At 34.6% G+C, this 16055-nt stretch overlaps 3 protein-coding genes across 4 annotated transcripts in view; 1 reads left to right on the top strand and 2 right to left on the bottom strand.

Moving 5' to 3' along the window:
* The window catches only part of LOC111443963 (serine/threonine protein phosphatase 2A regulatory subunit B''beta-like), a 10106-nt gene extending 7117 nt beyond the window's left edge, over positions 1-2989 (bottom strand). Inside the window, exons 1-4 of the mRNA XM_023081838.1 lie at positions 2399-2989; positions 1901-2143; positions 1649-1754; positions 1482-1581 (exon numbers count right to left, since the gene is read on the bottom strand). Of these exons, the coding sequence (XP_022937606.1) occupies positions 1482-1581; positions 1649-1754; positions 1901-2143; positions 2399-2548 (599 nt within the window). The 5' untranslated portion in view covers positions 2549-2989. The remainder of the gene's footprint in view (positions 1-1481; positions 1582-1648; positions 1755-1900; positions 2144-2398) is intronic.
* Positions 2990-5103: 2114 nt separating this feature from the next.
* Positions 5104-11468, top strand: LOC111443964 (protein prenyltransferase alpha subunit repeat-containing protein 1). Of its 2 annotated transcripts, XM_023081839.1 has the most exons (10): positions 5104-5260; positions 6287-6643; positions 7062-7172; positions 7576-7666; positions 8949-9017; positions 9339-9416; positions 9513-9596; positions 10124-10174; positions 10832-11056; positions 11167-11468. In XM_023081839.1, exons 1-10 carry the CDS (start codon positions 5178-5180, stop codon positions 11305-11307), a joined length of 1290 nt encoding a protein of 429 aa, XP_022937607.1. In that variant the 5' UTR covers positions 5104-5177; the 3' UTR covers positions 11308-11468. The 2 variants fall into 2 exon arrangements, with proteins under 2 accessions (XP_022937607.1, XP_022937608.1); XM_023081840.1 differs by lacking the exons at positions 10832-11056; positions 11167-11468 and adding an exon at positions 10259-10460 and having other exon boundaries at positions 10124-10214.
* Positions 11469-12798: 1330 nt separating this feature from the next.
* LOC111443965 (RNA-binding protein 42-like) overlaps positions 12799-16055 on the bottom strand; it is a 6768-nt gene continuing 3511 nt past the window's right edge. Inside the window, exons 4-6 of the mRNA XM_023081841.1 lie at positions 14021-14117; positions 13238-13323; positions 12799-13140 (exon numbers count right to left, since the gene is read on the bottom strand). Coding sequence (XP_022937609.1) covers positions 13087-13140; positions 13238-13323; positions 14021-14117 — 237 coding nt within the window. The 3' untranslated portion in view covers positions 12799-13086. The remainder of the gene's footprint in view (positions 13141-13237; positions 13324-14020; positions 14118-16055) is intronic.

Below are 16055 nucleotides of genomic sequence, written 5' to 3' on the forward strand. Positions count from 1 at the left end.
CTTTTTTTTTTTTTTTTTTTTTTGTAAGAAAACCAAATTTCATTGAATGAATGGTAGAATACATGGGGATACAAAACAAGCCTAATAAAAGTGGGAGTCCAAAACTAACAACAAAAAATACTGGGTGACCAATACCCTTAAGAAGTAAGAAGGTATAAAATCAAACAATTTCCCAAGCTTCCTCACCCAACTTCTATTCATCTCTAAAAATCCAATTGTTCCTCTTAAGCCAAATACCCCAACACACAGCAAAGGGAGGATGCAAAAGCACCTACTACAATATAGAAACCTTTGGGGGAAAAATGTGATGAAGAAGACTTAGCAAAGGGCCAAACTTACAACTCAAAGGTTTTGGAATAAAAGATGGCCTCCAAAAATAAAACCATCAATATAGAATCTTCTAAACTAGTCATAGCAATGAGAATGATGAAGAAGACATCATGCTCCTTAGATACAGCATAGGAAACCTTCTCGAGAGATTTCACAAAAGAAGTGGCCGAAGAAAAGGGATCGAGGGAATCTCCATAAATACTTTAACCTTTGCAGAGGAACCATCAAAAGGTGGTTAGGTGCTTGAGAGATTCAAAAGGCCAGCTTCAATTAATCAATTAAGATGAAGCCATACAAAGGCTGGTCTTTTAACTACCATGTCCTATTCCAAAAAAATTAGAATTAATTGCTTCAAATCCCAAGAACCACACCAACGATACATTAAATGATTTCAAACCGCCAGATTCTCCATTAATAGATTCAAATCCCATCAAGAACTCTTTCAAGCAAGGAAAATATTTGAAACTCTCCTTCAACTCCAACGGCAAAGAAGACAACACCCCTTCGCTGATTTTGCACACTTCTTCCAAAACCAACTTCTTCAAAATTAATCTTCCTATACAACTATCGAGAAAGATTCATTGATGCCCTATCATATCTTCAAATTAATCTTCCTTGAAATTGATGACAAAAAACCTGTCATTAGTTGCTATCTTTGATTCTTGAATAAGAACCATGTCAGGACAATGGTGATGCATAAATTTCTTCGCATGGATTCTTTCAAATTATTCCCCATCCTTCTAGGTTTCCAAAATAAAATCTACATAATATCAATTATCACAACTTTTCTGAAGTCTGCATATTTATTTCTGGTCTGCCTTTGTAATCTTTCACTCTTCCTAACAAAGATATCCTTTATCCCAACAGAAAATATATATACATATATATCTTGGGAAGCAAATTCGAGCATAATTAGCAACATTTTATGGAGTTCATTGAAAAAAAGAGATAGCTAAGCTCATTTATTAAAAAGTACAAAGTTAAAATACTTGTTGAGAAGCAAAAGGTGACAACGGAACAGTCTCAAAAATGATGTCCTGTATATATATATATATATATGATACAAAACGATTACAAAAACTACAGGTGAAAAAATGCCCAATATATAAATCATACTAAAACAATGTTCTCCAGCAACAAGAGAAACCTACCTCGATACAATGCCGGTGCTGTTAACATCTATCTTCCTGAAAAGAGAAGGGGAAAAGAATGATGGCAGCTTGCATACTTCTTTTGTAACTGCCCTAAATTCTGACATAGCAGAAGGAGAGTTAGTGTCCATTGGAGGAATGAGACGTAAGTTTTTGAGATATCTCACCATGGACTTGCAATCCATCTAGGTGCCCGTAAAAAGCCTGGTTGATCCTGAATAGACATTGCTCCTTTATGTCAATTGGTGGTGGACGTCCATTTTGGAAGTAAAACTGCAGAGCATTTAAAGTTGTGCAATTAAGAACTACATCATAATCCCAGGAAAAGAAATTCAACTGATAAGCTAAAGGTCTTTTATCCGAAACATAGCTCAAAGACTATTAACAAATATTATAACAAAAGATAAAATTAGAAGGACCTGCGGAATTGGTTCTTTAATTGGCTCACTAATCACTTTCAGCGGGGAGCCTAAATTAGAAGGACCAACCCTCTGTCTCATCACCCGAGGGGAACCCGATGTACTTCTCGGCGATAGAGGAGGAGCACTTCCAGCAGGAAATATAGAAGGTAGTGAGTTGCTAGCAGAAGCATGAGGACTAGAAGAATTTCCAGGCACATTCAAGGGTACACCAGCCTTTGCATCGTTTAACAATGACGTTACCTAACAGATACAATGGATAAATATAACGAATTCGAATACATTCCCATACACATGAAAACGAAGGATGAAGCAATGCCAACTAAAATCAAAACTGCCATCGAGACAACCCAGCTAGAAACAAGATCATTTCAGCATGCTCTTGAGTCCGTATGACTAACAACAACTCAAATTCACACAAGTTCAAATAAAAAATCCACAATTCAACAAACTCCCCCAATTCAACGAACTTCATAATGCAAGGGAAATCAAAGTTACCAGCCGATTAGTGGCAGGGAGCGAAAGCCACTGCGCAAACAGCTTCTCGACAAAATCAGGATTGGATTTAATCGCCAAAGGAGAGACCTCAGCCAGCTGCAACAATTCAGCGTCCAACGACGCCACATCGCAAGAGATTTCCATATTCATCGAAACCAGCCCGTGACTCTCGCATGAACAGCACCAATATCAACCAGCAACACCAATCACTTAACCCTAGATGCCAATTCCAACCCTCGAAACGCAATATTCCTCAAAGCATGATGAACAAGAACAAATCAAGATCACAAAAGGAACAAAACCCACAATTTCTTGATCGGATTCAAAGCTCCAGAGAAGAGAAGAAATCCCCAGATCTTCGGGAAGTGAGAGTGGGTATGGTGGGTCTAGCAACGAGAAAAAAAACGAACAAGATTGAAAGGGGCAGAGAAAAATTCAGGAGCAAGATCGATTGGGATTAAAGGGATTGGAAAATGGGGAAATTGGGAGAGAAATTTGTCGAGAAGATGAAGAATTGAAGCAGAGAAAGAACGGAAGAAACAGCAATGTGAAGAAATAGTGTTTGTGAGGAATGGAAAATGGCGAAAGGAAAGCGCAGTTCCCTGTGGTTTATTAAGGCGTCTAAAATACGGTATACCATATCGCCTGCGCTTGTCACGTGCTACATTTGCCTTTTACCTTCATAAACTTCAAAAACCAAATGATTATTTTTTTTTTTTAATTAATAAAACTTTACATTTTGTCTTAAAAATATAAAAAAATTCATTAATACTTTTAAATTTTTTAAAAAGAAATTAAAAATATATTTACCGTTGCTACTTATTTCAAAATTACCCATAATATTTTAAAATTAGCATTAATATCCTTTAACAAATTATTACTATCAAAATATGAACAAAATTGTCTACGAGAGCATCTAGTAGATTATCTCAAAAAAAAAATTACCTTTTTAAATTTATTTTAAATTAATAAAAATATCCGTAAACTTTATATTTTATCTTTAAAATATACTTAAATTTTAAATTTTCAAAATAAAAAATTTTAAAAATATTCTTACCATTAATTTTTTTTTTCAAAAATATCTATTAACTTTAAAAAATTTCATTAATACTTTTTAAAAAAATTAAAAATATAAACCGTTTTTAAAAAATGTCCATAATATTTGTCCTTTTATTTTTGTCTTAAAAATATACTTAAATTTTAAATTTTTTTAATAATACTCTTAAATTTTAAAAAAAATCTAAAAAATATTCTTATCATTTTTTTTTTATTTCAAAAATGTCTATTTTAACTTTTAAAAATTTCATTAATACTTTTTTAAAAAATTAAAAATGCGGACCGTGTTTACAAAATATCCATAATATTTGTCCTTTATTTTTATAAAACAAAATTTATAAACAAAAACTATCTATGATCGTATCTTATAGATTATCTCCAAAATTTTTAAGGTTAATTTTTAGATTTTTACTAAATTTTTTTAAAAAATAAATTTTAAAATGTTTTTTATTTTTTATTTTTGAATAAAGGTATTAATGAAATGTTTGAAAATTCAAATATATTTTTAATGGTTATATCCAGAAACTAATGGTATTATTAAAATTTAAAAATATATATATATTTTTATCAAAGTAAATTTATAAAATTGTTAATAAAGGTATGGATTTTATTTCTTTAAACTCATTTTTCCCTTAAATATTTTTAATAAAAATGTAATTATATTCCTTTACATTTTTTTATTATTTTTTATCATCCGTCCTCGAATTACTTTTAAATAATTCATTTTGAGATCGAATTTAATCATCATAGATTTCTCGAGATATTTTCTTATGAAGCTTTGTTATTGCATCGATACCAGCCTCGAGTTTAGGTAGACAACCCGACAAATACACATAGACAGGAATTAACTTATCGACAATCCAAATAGCACAATAAGAATCTGTATTGAACGTCCCCTATATAATATTTATAAATAAAAAATTAAAATATTATTCCGACACTAAAAATTAGGGATTTATTACGCAAAATATTGAAATGTTGAAAACCGTTATTATGCTTTTAATTTAACCCTCTTTTACAATGATCGAGGGTGTTCGGCCTCAAATTTAGAGTCGAACATCCACCAATTCGAGTCTATGCAGGGTATTGGTCCTCCCATGTCAATATCATATCATTTACGAATACTGTATCGAATAGCGGGTGCACAACTCAACGTCCGACACACGAGCTGGGGTACAATACTGACACACCTGTGTTGCACGGTATTGTCGTTGAAAAACTCATTTTAAAAGAATTCGCCCGAGACACTCGGTGAGTGTTGTCTCATAACACTCGCCCTAGCTGTGCCCACATGGGGTAGTGGAGAGCTCACATCATGCCTCCTCATATAGTACATCGGGAGGACCGTGTGTTTGAGATAGAAACAACTAATATTTTGTCTCAAAAACACCCTTGAACTTTAAAAAATAGTTCGTCAATACTCTTCGGTCGTTACCATCAGTACTCTGCTTAGTAAAAGGACCCATGAAATTTTAAAAATAGTATTGACTGACTTAAAATATTTTGAAAGTTAAAAAATATTATTAATTTTTTTTTTAAAATTAGGGTATTTAATTTTTTATGGGGAAAAGGTATTTTTTTTATTAATTGAGCTAAAAAAAAGCAATAAATGGAAGAATAAACGTATATGTAGACAATACACATACACAACCACCCCTTTGCTGTGATCTCATATGACAGCCTTTCTCCTCAAGCTCTAGCATTTAGGGCAGACAACAGAGAAATGGCTGAAGATGCTGATTTCGAAGCGAAAGCCGGTGATTTTCTGTGTCAATTCGAACGAATTTTAGAGTCAGATCTTCTTATGTAAGTATATCATCTTATAAGAAGTAAGATTCTCCTTTGTTCGAGTTTGATTTTCCCGGAAATTTATGTAGTTTATAGTCTCAATTTGACGAAAAAAACCCTCTGCTAGATTCCATATACTGATGGTTAATTGATACTTTTTCTTGCTATTTATGATTGTATTGGTTTGAAGATCATCGCAGCGGAATGAACGATTAATGTACAGTTACAGTTCTAGTTTTGAGGAAGCTTCATCTTGATACGGACCTGATTTGGTTGCTAAATCAAATTTGTCTGATTATGGGGACGGCATTTCTATGAAGATTTGTCTGATTGTCGAGGGTTGTTGGGATTGTTGGGACGAGTCCCACTAGCTAATTTAGGGAATGATCACGAGTTTATAGGTAGGGAATACATCTCCATTGGTATGAGGTCTTTTGGGAAAATCCAAAGCAAATCCATGAGAGCTTATGCTCAAAGTGGACAATATCATACCATTGTGGAGAGTCGGGATTCCTAATATAGTATCAGAGTCATGCCCTTAACTTAGGCATGTCAATAGAATCTTCAAATGTCGAACAAAGAAGTTGAGAGTCTCGAAGGTGTAGTCAAAAGTGACTCAAGTGTCGAACAAAGAGTGTACTTTGTTCAAGGACTCCAAAGAAGGAGTTGATCCTCGATTAAGGGAGATTGTTCGAGGGCTCCATAGGCCTCAGGGGAGGCTCTATGGTGTACTTTGTTCGAAGAGAGGATTGTTGATGATTGTTAGGAGGGAGTCCCACATTGGCTATTTTAGGGAATGATCACAAGTTTATAAGTAAGGAATACATCTTTATTGGTATGAGACCTTTTGGGAAAATCCAAAGCAAAGCCACGAGAGCTTATGCTCAAAATAGACAATATCATACCATTGTGTAGAGTCGTGATTCCTAACAATGGGGATGACATTTCTCTGAAGATTAGTACAGGATTAGTGTTTTTTGTGTAGACATATTTGGTTGGTTGCTTGCTTGACTGTTTTTCTGTCCTGCTGTTGCATCAATCCAGCGACGAGATTGGATTTATACATCCATCCCAGTTTTCCAAACTGAAGGAAGAGGCAGGCGGCTCCAAAAGTGCTACGTCTGAAATTATGGGGTACGATAGTTCAGATTTCTTGCTACAAGATCATAAGTTGGGCGTATCAACAGAGATTCTTCATCCTTTGTACATAGCAGCTAGAAATACATTTATGGCTGCTACTAGGAAATATAGGAGCTTTTGCAACCAAGATGATCAAACTGTGGCTGGAAACCATTTATCTGAATTGTCAAATTCATTTAACATTGTTGAAAGTGAGGTCATGAAGCACAGCAGGGCTCTTTTATTGCTGAGCTGCGATTTTGGCACTGCTTGGAATTCCAGGTTTCTGCTTGTTCCTTGTTTGATATAGCTTTTCCCATTATTGGAGTTACGACCATTTTTTTATAATCTGTTATCTATCTTCATGTCTTGCTTCTCTATTTACAATTTCAGTTCTAAATTTGAAAATATCAATTCATCTACTAGTTTGTTACAAGAAATTCACTTGAGGAGCAAAAGACTGTATTTCCTGGCCTGTATCAGTTAAAATATTCGTTGTTTGTTAAATGAAAGGGCCATGAGTTATTTTATAATAGTACAATAAACATCAAATTTGTATTGATAACAAAGGTTTTTCCAAGATTAACCATAGAACCTGGTCTCATTTGGATTACTCATAAGTTTTATTATTGACTTGCTATCTCATGGTGTGGAATTTAGGAATTATCACTTCTGATTGTACCATGTGTGTATCCGACAGGAAATTCATATTATCAAAGAAACAACATCTCTCAATGTATTTGGATGAACTTCTCTTGTCAAAGCTCGTACTTTCATATTTCCCCAAGAGTGAACAAGCATGGTGCCATAGGTAAGGATTAACTAGTTGGTGCAAGTTTGTTCATACTGATATAATACTGTTTGAGGATAGGTTATTATTACTCTCCAGATGCTTTAATGGAGGTTAGTATCATTAGCGAGATTAAAACCCAATTCTTTCTTTATGGATGCATTTCTAAAATATAGGCTTCTATTATTTTTCCACGATAAATACTCTCTATTCCCCGAAGTAGCTGCTGCATTTGGTATATTGTAGGGGTTTTGTTTTATCAAGAAGTTTTTATGCTCGTATTATTTAACGTGTAGAAAAATGAGGGAATATTGTTGCAAGCTTATGTAGGGAATTTGTTATTTTGTATATTACTTTCCACAACCTAATGAAAAATGAGTTTCATAAATTTTATGTAAAAATTAAGCACGTCAGTTCTTGGCAGGCGGTGGGTGATCAAGCTGCTTGTTCAAAAGGGCTATACTGTTGAGGAAATTTTGAAGAAAGAATCTGAGCTAGTGGAAAGAATAGCTGAGGTTCAAGGACCTGCATATTATTAAAATTTGGAAGCTCACTATAACTTTCCATGCATATTGCATATTGCTGTTTCTCCGAAGGGTTATTCATAGACTTTATGATGGCCTCCAATTTAAGACTTGAGTGACACATTTTTTTTCTAACTTCTAATTTTAAACAAGCATAGAAGTGAACTGCAAGGATTGTAAGAGATCCCACTCTACATAGGATACTAAAAACTCAACTATCACCCTAGAACTCACAAATAGATTAGGATGGATTTTTACCTTGTACCTGCCAATACCCGTTCGATAATATGGAGAAGCAAAGTTTAATTAGGAACAGCTGCCCATGGGGGATGAATACCTGAGATAAATTGAGCTTAGATATTTGCTAATGTACATTAATATAGGGATGCTCACGGGTCGGGCGGGATGGGGATGACTTACCTATCCCTGTCCGTCTCCCATTGGATTCTCAATCCTTGCAGCAATACTCCATTCGATCTTGCAGGGAAACTATTTCCCATTTATTTATTTTCAGTTCAATTACATGGATTATATATCAAATAGAAACAAAATAATATTATATATCAAATTATCTAATTATTCGCCTATCTTGTCCAATGTTTGTGCCAAATTTGTTGAAGAGCAACAAGGACTCATTCCTACTTATTCATCCGCTGCTCTTTTGCTCAAAAGTTTTGGGCTTTCTTGCATGCGAACTTCTGATGGCCACAACCATGCCTACTTCCGTCTTTAATATCATTTCAAGTGTTCTCCTTGGGCATCCCTTCAAAGACCAGAAATAAATTATTTAGCTGAACATTGTGAAGGCCTTCTTTTGGTTAGAGAGGAATCATTGGACCTTCAATCACCGAATCTGCGTTGGAATCTTGTCAAAGGCAGTTACAAGTTATGCTGCCTTCTACCATTTCCTATCCTCAATCGGCCTTTATGTTAGGGATATGAATTGTTGACCCTATTCATATAGGTAGCTAATAAATTGGTTGATGAATGGAGGAAATAGAAGAAAAGTTTATCTTCAAGCATGATCTTGAGAAGAATTTTAAAAGGTTGATTGGGATGTTCTTGATGAAATTTTGTCTAATAAAGGCTTTGGTGAAAAAACACAAGATCTGGAGCTGCTTTCTTGATTTTCCACTAGATTGTATTTATTTTGAACTCTTGGTAGATGCTGCAAACTTGATTTAAGTAATTGATTGTAACTGGACTCTTGTTAATTACCTTCCTGTTACGGTAAGAACTTTGTCTCATCTAAGTTACTTTCATTTTGGTGTAGATGTCCAAAATGAATTACCGTGCATGGAACCATCGGTGCTGGTTAGTTTCTTACATGTCAAGGGAACAGGTGGGGTTTTCTTCTTTTTTCTTGTTTGATATCTCTGAGTCTGAGGCACACAATTTGTTGCTTTAAGGCAGTTGCAGTATTGAGTGCGGTACTTTATACACGAGTCGTGCTGCTCCCTTGGCTGAAAATGATTTAACTTACTCCTTCAAAACTGAAAAAATGAGTACTTATTTGTCTGGTTTCTCAATTCTTCACAAGTTTGGTATTGTAATGTACCGTGCACCTTTTGTAGTACCAGATTATTATCTTGCTTCGGATTTTTTTTTTCTTGGCTCAATTTGCATTGTTCTTATTGGAGACTCTAAAAACATCTATCTTCAGGTGTTGAATGAAGTAAAGAAAACCAGAAAATGGGCAGCATTGCATGTTGCTGACAATTGTTGCTTCCACTATCGTAGAGTGAGTTTTGTAACTTGCCTAGTGATCGTACAATACTCAAATTATTTTGAAATGACGGTAAAGTTCTGATCCTTGAGCTTTTTTCCCTCCCTCCAGCGGCTCATGCTCAAAATTTTAGAGGATATAACATGCACAGAAATAAGTTCTGGTCTCAGCGTTGACATTTATCAAATGTGGAAGGTAAATTTTGTTTATCCATGTCTTTTTAGTAATCGCAAAATCGAACTTTCAGTTCGACAATGTTTTTCTCTACATGCAATAACATTTTTTTAATGGATCATGTAATGCCTTTTTGAAAGTCTACTATAATAACTGGAATTGAATCCTTTACGTTTTCTTGAGTATAAATTTAATTCTGTTGAATGTCAACATTTTCTTGTATCTATGCTTTTGATTCTTACATTTCTCCTGCACTAACTTTTTCATTGACTCTAGCACACATGAATCTTTTAATCTATTTTGCCTAATACTCCTGAGTTCTATGTCTATCTTGGAGGAAACTAATGTTTGTGAGAGTTGGATCCTCTGAATGTTCTTGACATTTGCGAGCTTATGGGAGCAGAAAAATAAAAAACAATAATAAACTTATAATGAAAAGTTTTCTATAATTTTAGCGTCCATTCTTACTTGTGTTTGATTCGCTATTTAGTTGACTTTATCCATAAAAAATTGGCTCGTTAATATCTTGCTAATTGTTATAATGGAAGGAAGAGCTTGATTGGGATGAAATGCTGATAAAGCGATATGTTGGAAGAGAGGTACATGCTTCTCTCTCTCTCTCTCTCTCTCTTTTCAATTTTGTGGCTTCTCCTCTCTGTCGGGGGAGGGGTGGTGGGGCGTTCTTTGGTGGTCAATTGTAGATGAGTGCGTTGGACCCTCTGTCATTGATTTCACAGAGATTCAATTAGAGAAGAATGTCTTCCAGAGTAGGCTGCTAAAGTCTCGATTTACTTTACTTTGTCACTGAATATGTAAAAGCCCAAACCCACCGCTAGCAGATATTGTCTTCTTTTCGCTTTCCCTTTTAAGCTTCCCCTCAAGGTTTTTAAAACGCGTCTGCTAGGGAGATGTTCCTACACCCTTATAAATAATGTTTCGTTCTTCTTTCCAACCAACGTGCAATCTCACAATCCACCCCCTTTCGGAGCTCAGTGTCCTCGTTGGCACTCGTTCTCCTCTCCGATCGATGTGGAATCTCAGAGAATATATCCTCTTCAGTGTAGTTCCCCTTGTCGTGACTTGTAGTAGTATTTGGATCGACCCTCGAAAAACTTTTACTTATAGTCTGTTCTTTGGCTACATGGTTAATGAATAGAAGCAAGCATTTTGTTCTGCCTCGTTTGGTTCCTCTTCAAGATAAAAAAAAAAATATTTTTTGCAGCAGTTTGATCCTCTAATGATATCCATCCTGACAGGCTTTATGGATTCACCGTCGATTCCTTTCGGCGTGTTGGATGATACATTTTGTGACCGACCCGAATACTCGTGAGCAAGAGGGGGAAATAAGCAACAATTTCCACTTCTTTTTCGAAAATGAATTAAATCTCGTGAATTCCTGCTCATTTATCCCCAATGACGACTTTGAGGATTTCCAAGCACAAGCAACATATTCTGGTGCATATCTCTTGTGGTTGATCAAGGTGAAACTCAACCATGCTGAATCAACATCTTCATTTACTTTTATTAATCCAGGCTTTACCCAAACCCATTAGAACTTGACTGATTCTTCCCTTTTTTTCTTATTCTTCAGAATTGTCCAAAGCCAAATATGATCCAACTGGATGAGAAGCTTAAAGCATGCAATTTGAAGACTCTGCTTTACAAGGTATGCCCAGAAGGAAGGTATTCCCTCTGGAAATCTTTAATCGACTCCATTGAAAACTCTCATTAGTATGTCCGAAAACTCGATCTCAACTTCGACTTCATTCCTTTCCCAAATGATAGTAAATTCTTGATGCAATGTTAACTTATGAACTGCTGTGAAATATTGGATTGGTTTCGATTGATCATAGTAGATATCAAAGAAGCAAAACCATGTATGAAGTTTTGAGATGAAGATATTAGAAAAACATTATGCTGCTAACTATTTCCCCTGTTGGGTCAAGTAAAAATGACATCCTTTCCAAAATTAAATAAAATAAGGACTGTTGCCCTCTATTAGAAGTTTTGAGTTTTACTCTCTGTTTGTCCAATGTTCCATGCCCTGTCCCTCAAAGATCTTCAATTTCTAGAGATTTGATGAGTAGGAAATGAGTCAATTTTCTGAGGGTTAAATCTTATTCAACTCTTATATTCACTCCATTTTATTTTCTAATCATCTACTTATTTTATATCGATCTCTTCGAAAAGACATGATTTAACCATTTAGCTTGACTTTGATAGTTTTTTTTTTTTTTTATAAAGAGAATTTTTAGAACTTCGAATGAAAAATAATTTATTATTCAAAGTCTCTCGTCCATGCGCTGAACTACTTATGTAGTTTCTCGTCCCTTTTTTTCTATAAGAATTAAATTTCAAATTTTTTATTAACCCTCAAATATTGCATCATTTAAAGTCTAAAATATTCAGTCACTTGAAAGCAAAACTGACTTCAAATTTCTAAAAAAATTTGACACTATGCTCAACACCTTTCAACGGAGTCGATGCTAAAAACGCGTGTACAATTGGTGTATTTCGTTCGTATGTTGGTTTGCACATGAAAAAAAAAAACAACATTTTGATGGTGCTATCATCATGACACTGCAATGATAAGCAATATATTCTCATCTCTTCATGGACCAAAGAATGTGAGCCAATTTTGAGGGTTAAACCCTGATTTTGATTCTTACCTATAGAGGTGGTTTTGGGAGAAAATTGGGAGATTTGTTGTAGATTTGAAGCACGATATTGATAGAGATCATCACAAGGCCGCGAGATCGATACAAGTTTAGCTACTTTTTTTTCAAGAAACCTGTCGAAATATAGATAAATTTCCTCCTTCCACATGAGGAAGAACCAACCTGAACGAATTAAGAATCTGTACTGAAGGCCTAGAAATAACAGACCAGCAAACTGAACAGCAGAACCTGTTCGAGACCTATCGGACATGGAAAAAATCGACGGCTAATAGCAAACCGGAGAGCAAAACCAGTCGGGAGACCTACCGAAGATGGAAGAAATCGATGGAGGGTATCGGAGGCAGGAAAGGAGATAAGAGAGCATTATTATTCAAACTCATTGATGGAAAAGCAACAAGAGGAAGGCTGAAGAGTCTCCAATTGGTAATTATGGTAGAGATAATTAATCAAACTTATGCAATAATTCATTTAAAAATGTGACATCAAGAAGAATTCATGACATTATTAAAAAGCATCTTTGCTATCTTTTGTAAATATATGTAGAAAAAAGCTGTCATATAAGCTAAAAAAGTTATAGACAGTAATAATTTCACATTGATTCATTAAAAAGCTAGAGAGAATAATGGCTCACAGCACTTTACAAGATTGATTTCTTCAAGGTAAACATGTTCTCTAATGCATAATCCCTTCACTTAAATGGAGCAGAGAACAGAAAGCCCTATCAGATACTAACTTCACCAAATTTTCGAACACGGGTTATCCATATGATACCGATCACTCGATTGACGATTATGTTCGGGGAGTAAACAGAAATAAAAGGATGCAGACCATTCTTACTTGTGCAAGATACTCTTCTTTGGAAGCTTTGATTTCTTTTGAGTGTGGTTCTGTCATTAAATTAGTAGAGAGTTAAAGCATTGAAACCCTAAAAAAAAAACAAGAAATAAAGGTGCAAAAGAACACTCCTATGGATCGTAGCTTTACCTTGTATCTTCCCAGGGCTTCGTAGTCTGTCCTCTCCTTCCAATTGCTCTTTCTTAGTTTTATCGGCCTATTTCCGACGTACTTGCCTGCGACGATCAAGAAGGGTCTAAGCATGTAAATTTAAATAGAATAGACGTCAAAAGAAGAGGCTTCAAGGATTAAACAATGGGAGATAAAATGATTTCAGAGTTTTTCTAGAAAATATAAGGGAGATATTGAAGCAGGTCGAACTCCCGATCTTCTTTACGAACTCTAGCCACCGCACACCCTAGATGACGCCTAAGCTTGAGCACTAGGCCATGAGATTCAACCGTGCTAGTTCATACAGATCGATGTAGTTCATACCTCGTAGGGAAAATTCATCCAGGGAAGGTAATATGAGAGATCTGGAGTCTATCTAACAATGTATTGTGTTTTTTCAGAAAGTAACTCCTTGACCAAATTGTGAATACAAAAAAACAATTTTTTTTTCAAAACCTAAAATTTAAAATTTGTCTACAAAATATTTCTGAGATATAAAGAAAAAAAATAATCAAAATCTTTTGAACAACAACGTTGTATAACAACCTAAATTGAACTAGTCAAGCTATATCACCTCATCAATGAGGAAGGGTTTCTTTCTTATTAACAATGCTATGAAAGCAAAGTTTCTCAGAACAAAAAAAAAAGGAATGGATTCAGATATACGCAAGACGCGTCGTGAGATTTGAACAAGAAGCACAAGTCCAACAGAGAGATGAAAGAACTACAGGATCCATATAGAACTAAAATCAGAGTAATTACCATTCATTTCTTTGAGTGCTCCAGCAAGGTCAGTAGGATTGGAGAAACTAACAAATCCATAGCCCTTGGTTTTACCAGTTCGCTTATCTCTAACAACCTAAAAAAAATTATATGCATGTTATGTTAATCAGTTGGTAAAAAGAAAATATTTCACAGAGAAAAATGTAATCTACAAATATAAACCATAAATAAAATATTGAAATATTTTGGGTCACTCTGCAAAGTCATCAGCAAGTATGTTTTCCAAGAGAAGGATCGAAATTGTTTTGATGCATCAAATGGTACAGATCGATCCCAAAAAATTATGTCATGGGTAAACATTAGGTCAATTTGCAGAGTAACTAGTATATTGGACAACTAAATGTACTAGAGAGTCGAGCAGTTGTCCCCATGAAATCGGTAGAAGTCGGCTCCAACATGTTCACACATTGGTATTGGAGCCCTTTAAAACAATTGGGCAATGCCCTAGAAATGGATTGTTCTTCAAAAACTGCAAATGTTCGTGAGAAATAAATTATGAATTCAACCCGTGACATAACCAACACAATAGCATAAAATCAAGCAACTCTTCCATGATAGGACCCACCCAATGTCATATATGGAATGGGAGAGAAGATAACGATATTTCATGGTATGACTCTACAATGACCACAAGCCACGTCTATATGCACCGACCGACATGGGGAAATCACAGGGCCAATTGTTATAACAGCTCTTATCTTCAAGATTCATGAATGAATGTTAAAAGAATAGTATTTCAAAACGATACTTTCCATAGTCTACATGCCCCTCTGTCAAAAAATTGCATGGATAGTATTGTGCCAAAGTTTCAAGTAACGTTCCTCGTACCGCATCAGAAGCAATAAGATGGTCAAACTACCAAGAAAAAAAAAGACCCACTTTTAATAGCTCGAGGGCTAACCTGTATCTGACAAGCTTAAATGACTCAACCATGTTACAACTCAAGCTAGTCCATGAACCCGGTAATTTCTAACGGATAAAAGCTTCATACAGAGGTTCCAGCTGCACAAGTCCCAATCAGAGGATCATGTCCTCCTTAAGTAAAATTCTTGATCCTCACAATAATATCTAAGAAACATGAAAAATAGGTTTGAATCCTATGTTACTTCTGCAACTTGTATACTTAATTCATTTTGGTCTTTAAAATATTCTACTTACTCCTTCAAATTTGCATAAGAAAACCATATCTTTATGTCTTTATTTGTGAGTAAACATCCATATAAATAAGTTTTTGAAGCCATAGATAGCAGGTCAACTTATCGGACTGATTTTTTGTATGCCCTTTTCTATTCTTCCATTACTCTCTGTGAAAGCTCATCATCATAATAATGAAAACACCAATAATAAATAGTAGATTAGCAAATCCAAAATGATTACAAACATAAAAGAAGAAGCAAAAACAGCCATGACTAAATTAGTTTATTATCCACAGTTTAAGGGTGAAAAAAGAATATTTGAACGCTTAAGCGAAACCAAATATTTAAAAATTTTAAGAACCAAAACAAAACAAATATAAAGGTTTTTTTTTTTTTTTACTAGACAAGGATTAAAACCTAAAAAATACAAAAAAAAAAAAAAAAAAAAAAAAAAACAAAAACAAAAACTTTGTGTTTTCTTGAAACCTTTTTTGTGTTATTCTTTTTCAAACCTTGCAGGTTTGATGTTTAAATTGATTTATTGGATTAGTTTTGATCAAACTAATTCTGGAGTGAGTTGTCTTGGAATTTAATCGACCACCATAGATTTCAAGTTCGATCTAAGAGTTATTCATCTTCTAACCCGCGCTTTGTTGGAATCAATTCGTTAAGTTAGTTTTCTTTGTGAAAGTTTAGAAGCATACTAGAAGAGCCTCTAGCTTTGCAAAAATCCAACATTGTTGGTGCTTATCATTTGGTATCAGAGCATTTGATCGACGTTCTTTGGCCGACTCTAGAGGTGAAATATCTTTACTTTGCGTTTTTTTTTCAATAAATTTTTTTAGTCTCTCTCAAATTATCAAAAAAAAAAAAAAAAA

The sequence above is a fragment of the Cucurbita moschata genome, unplaced genomic scaffold (genome assembly GCF_002738365.1).
Source record: "Cucurbita moschata cultivar Rifu unplaced genomic scaffold, Cmos_1.0 Cmo_Scf00006, whole genome shotgun sequence".
In the NCBI taxonomy this organism is placed as follows: domain Eukaryota; kingdom Viridiplantae; phylum Streptophyta; class Magnoliopsida; order Cucurbitales; family Cucurbitaceae; genus Cucurbita; species Cucurbita moschata.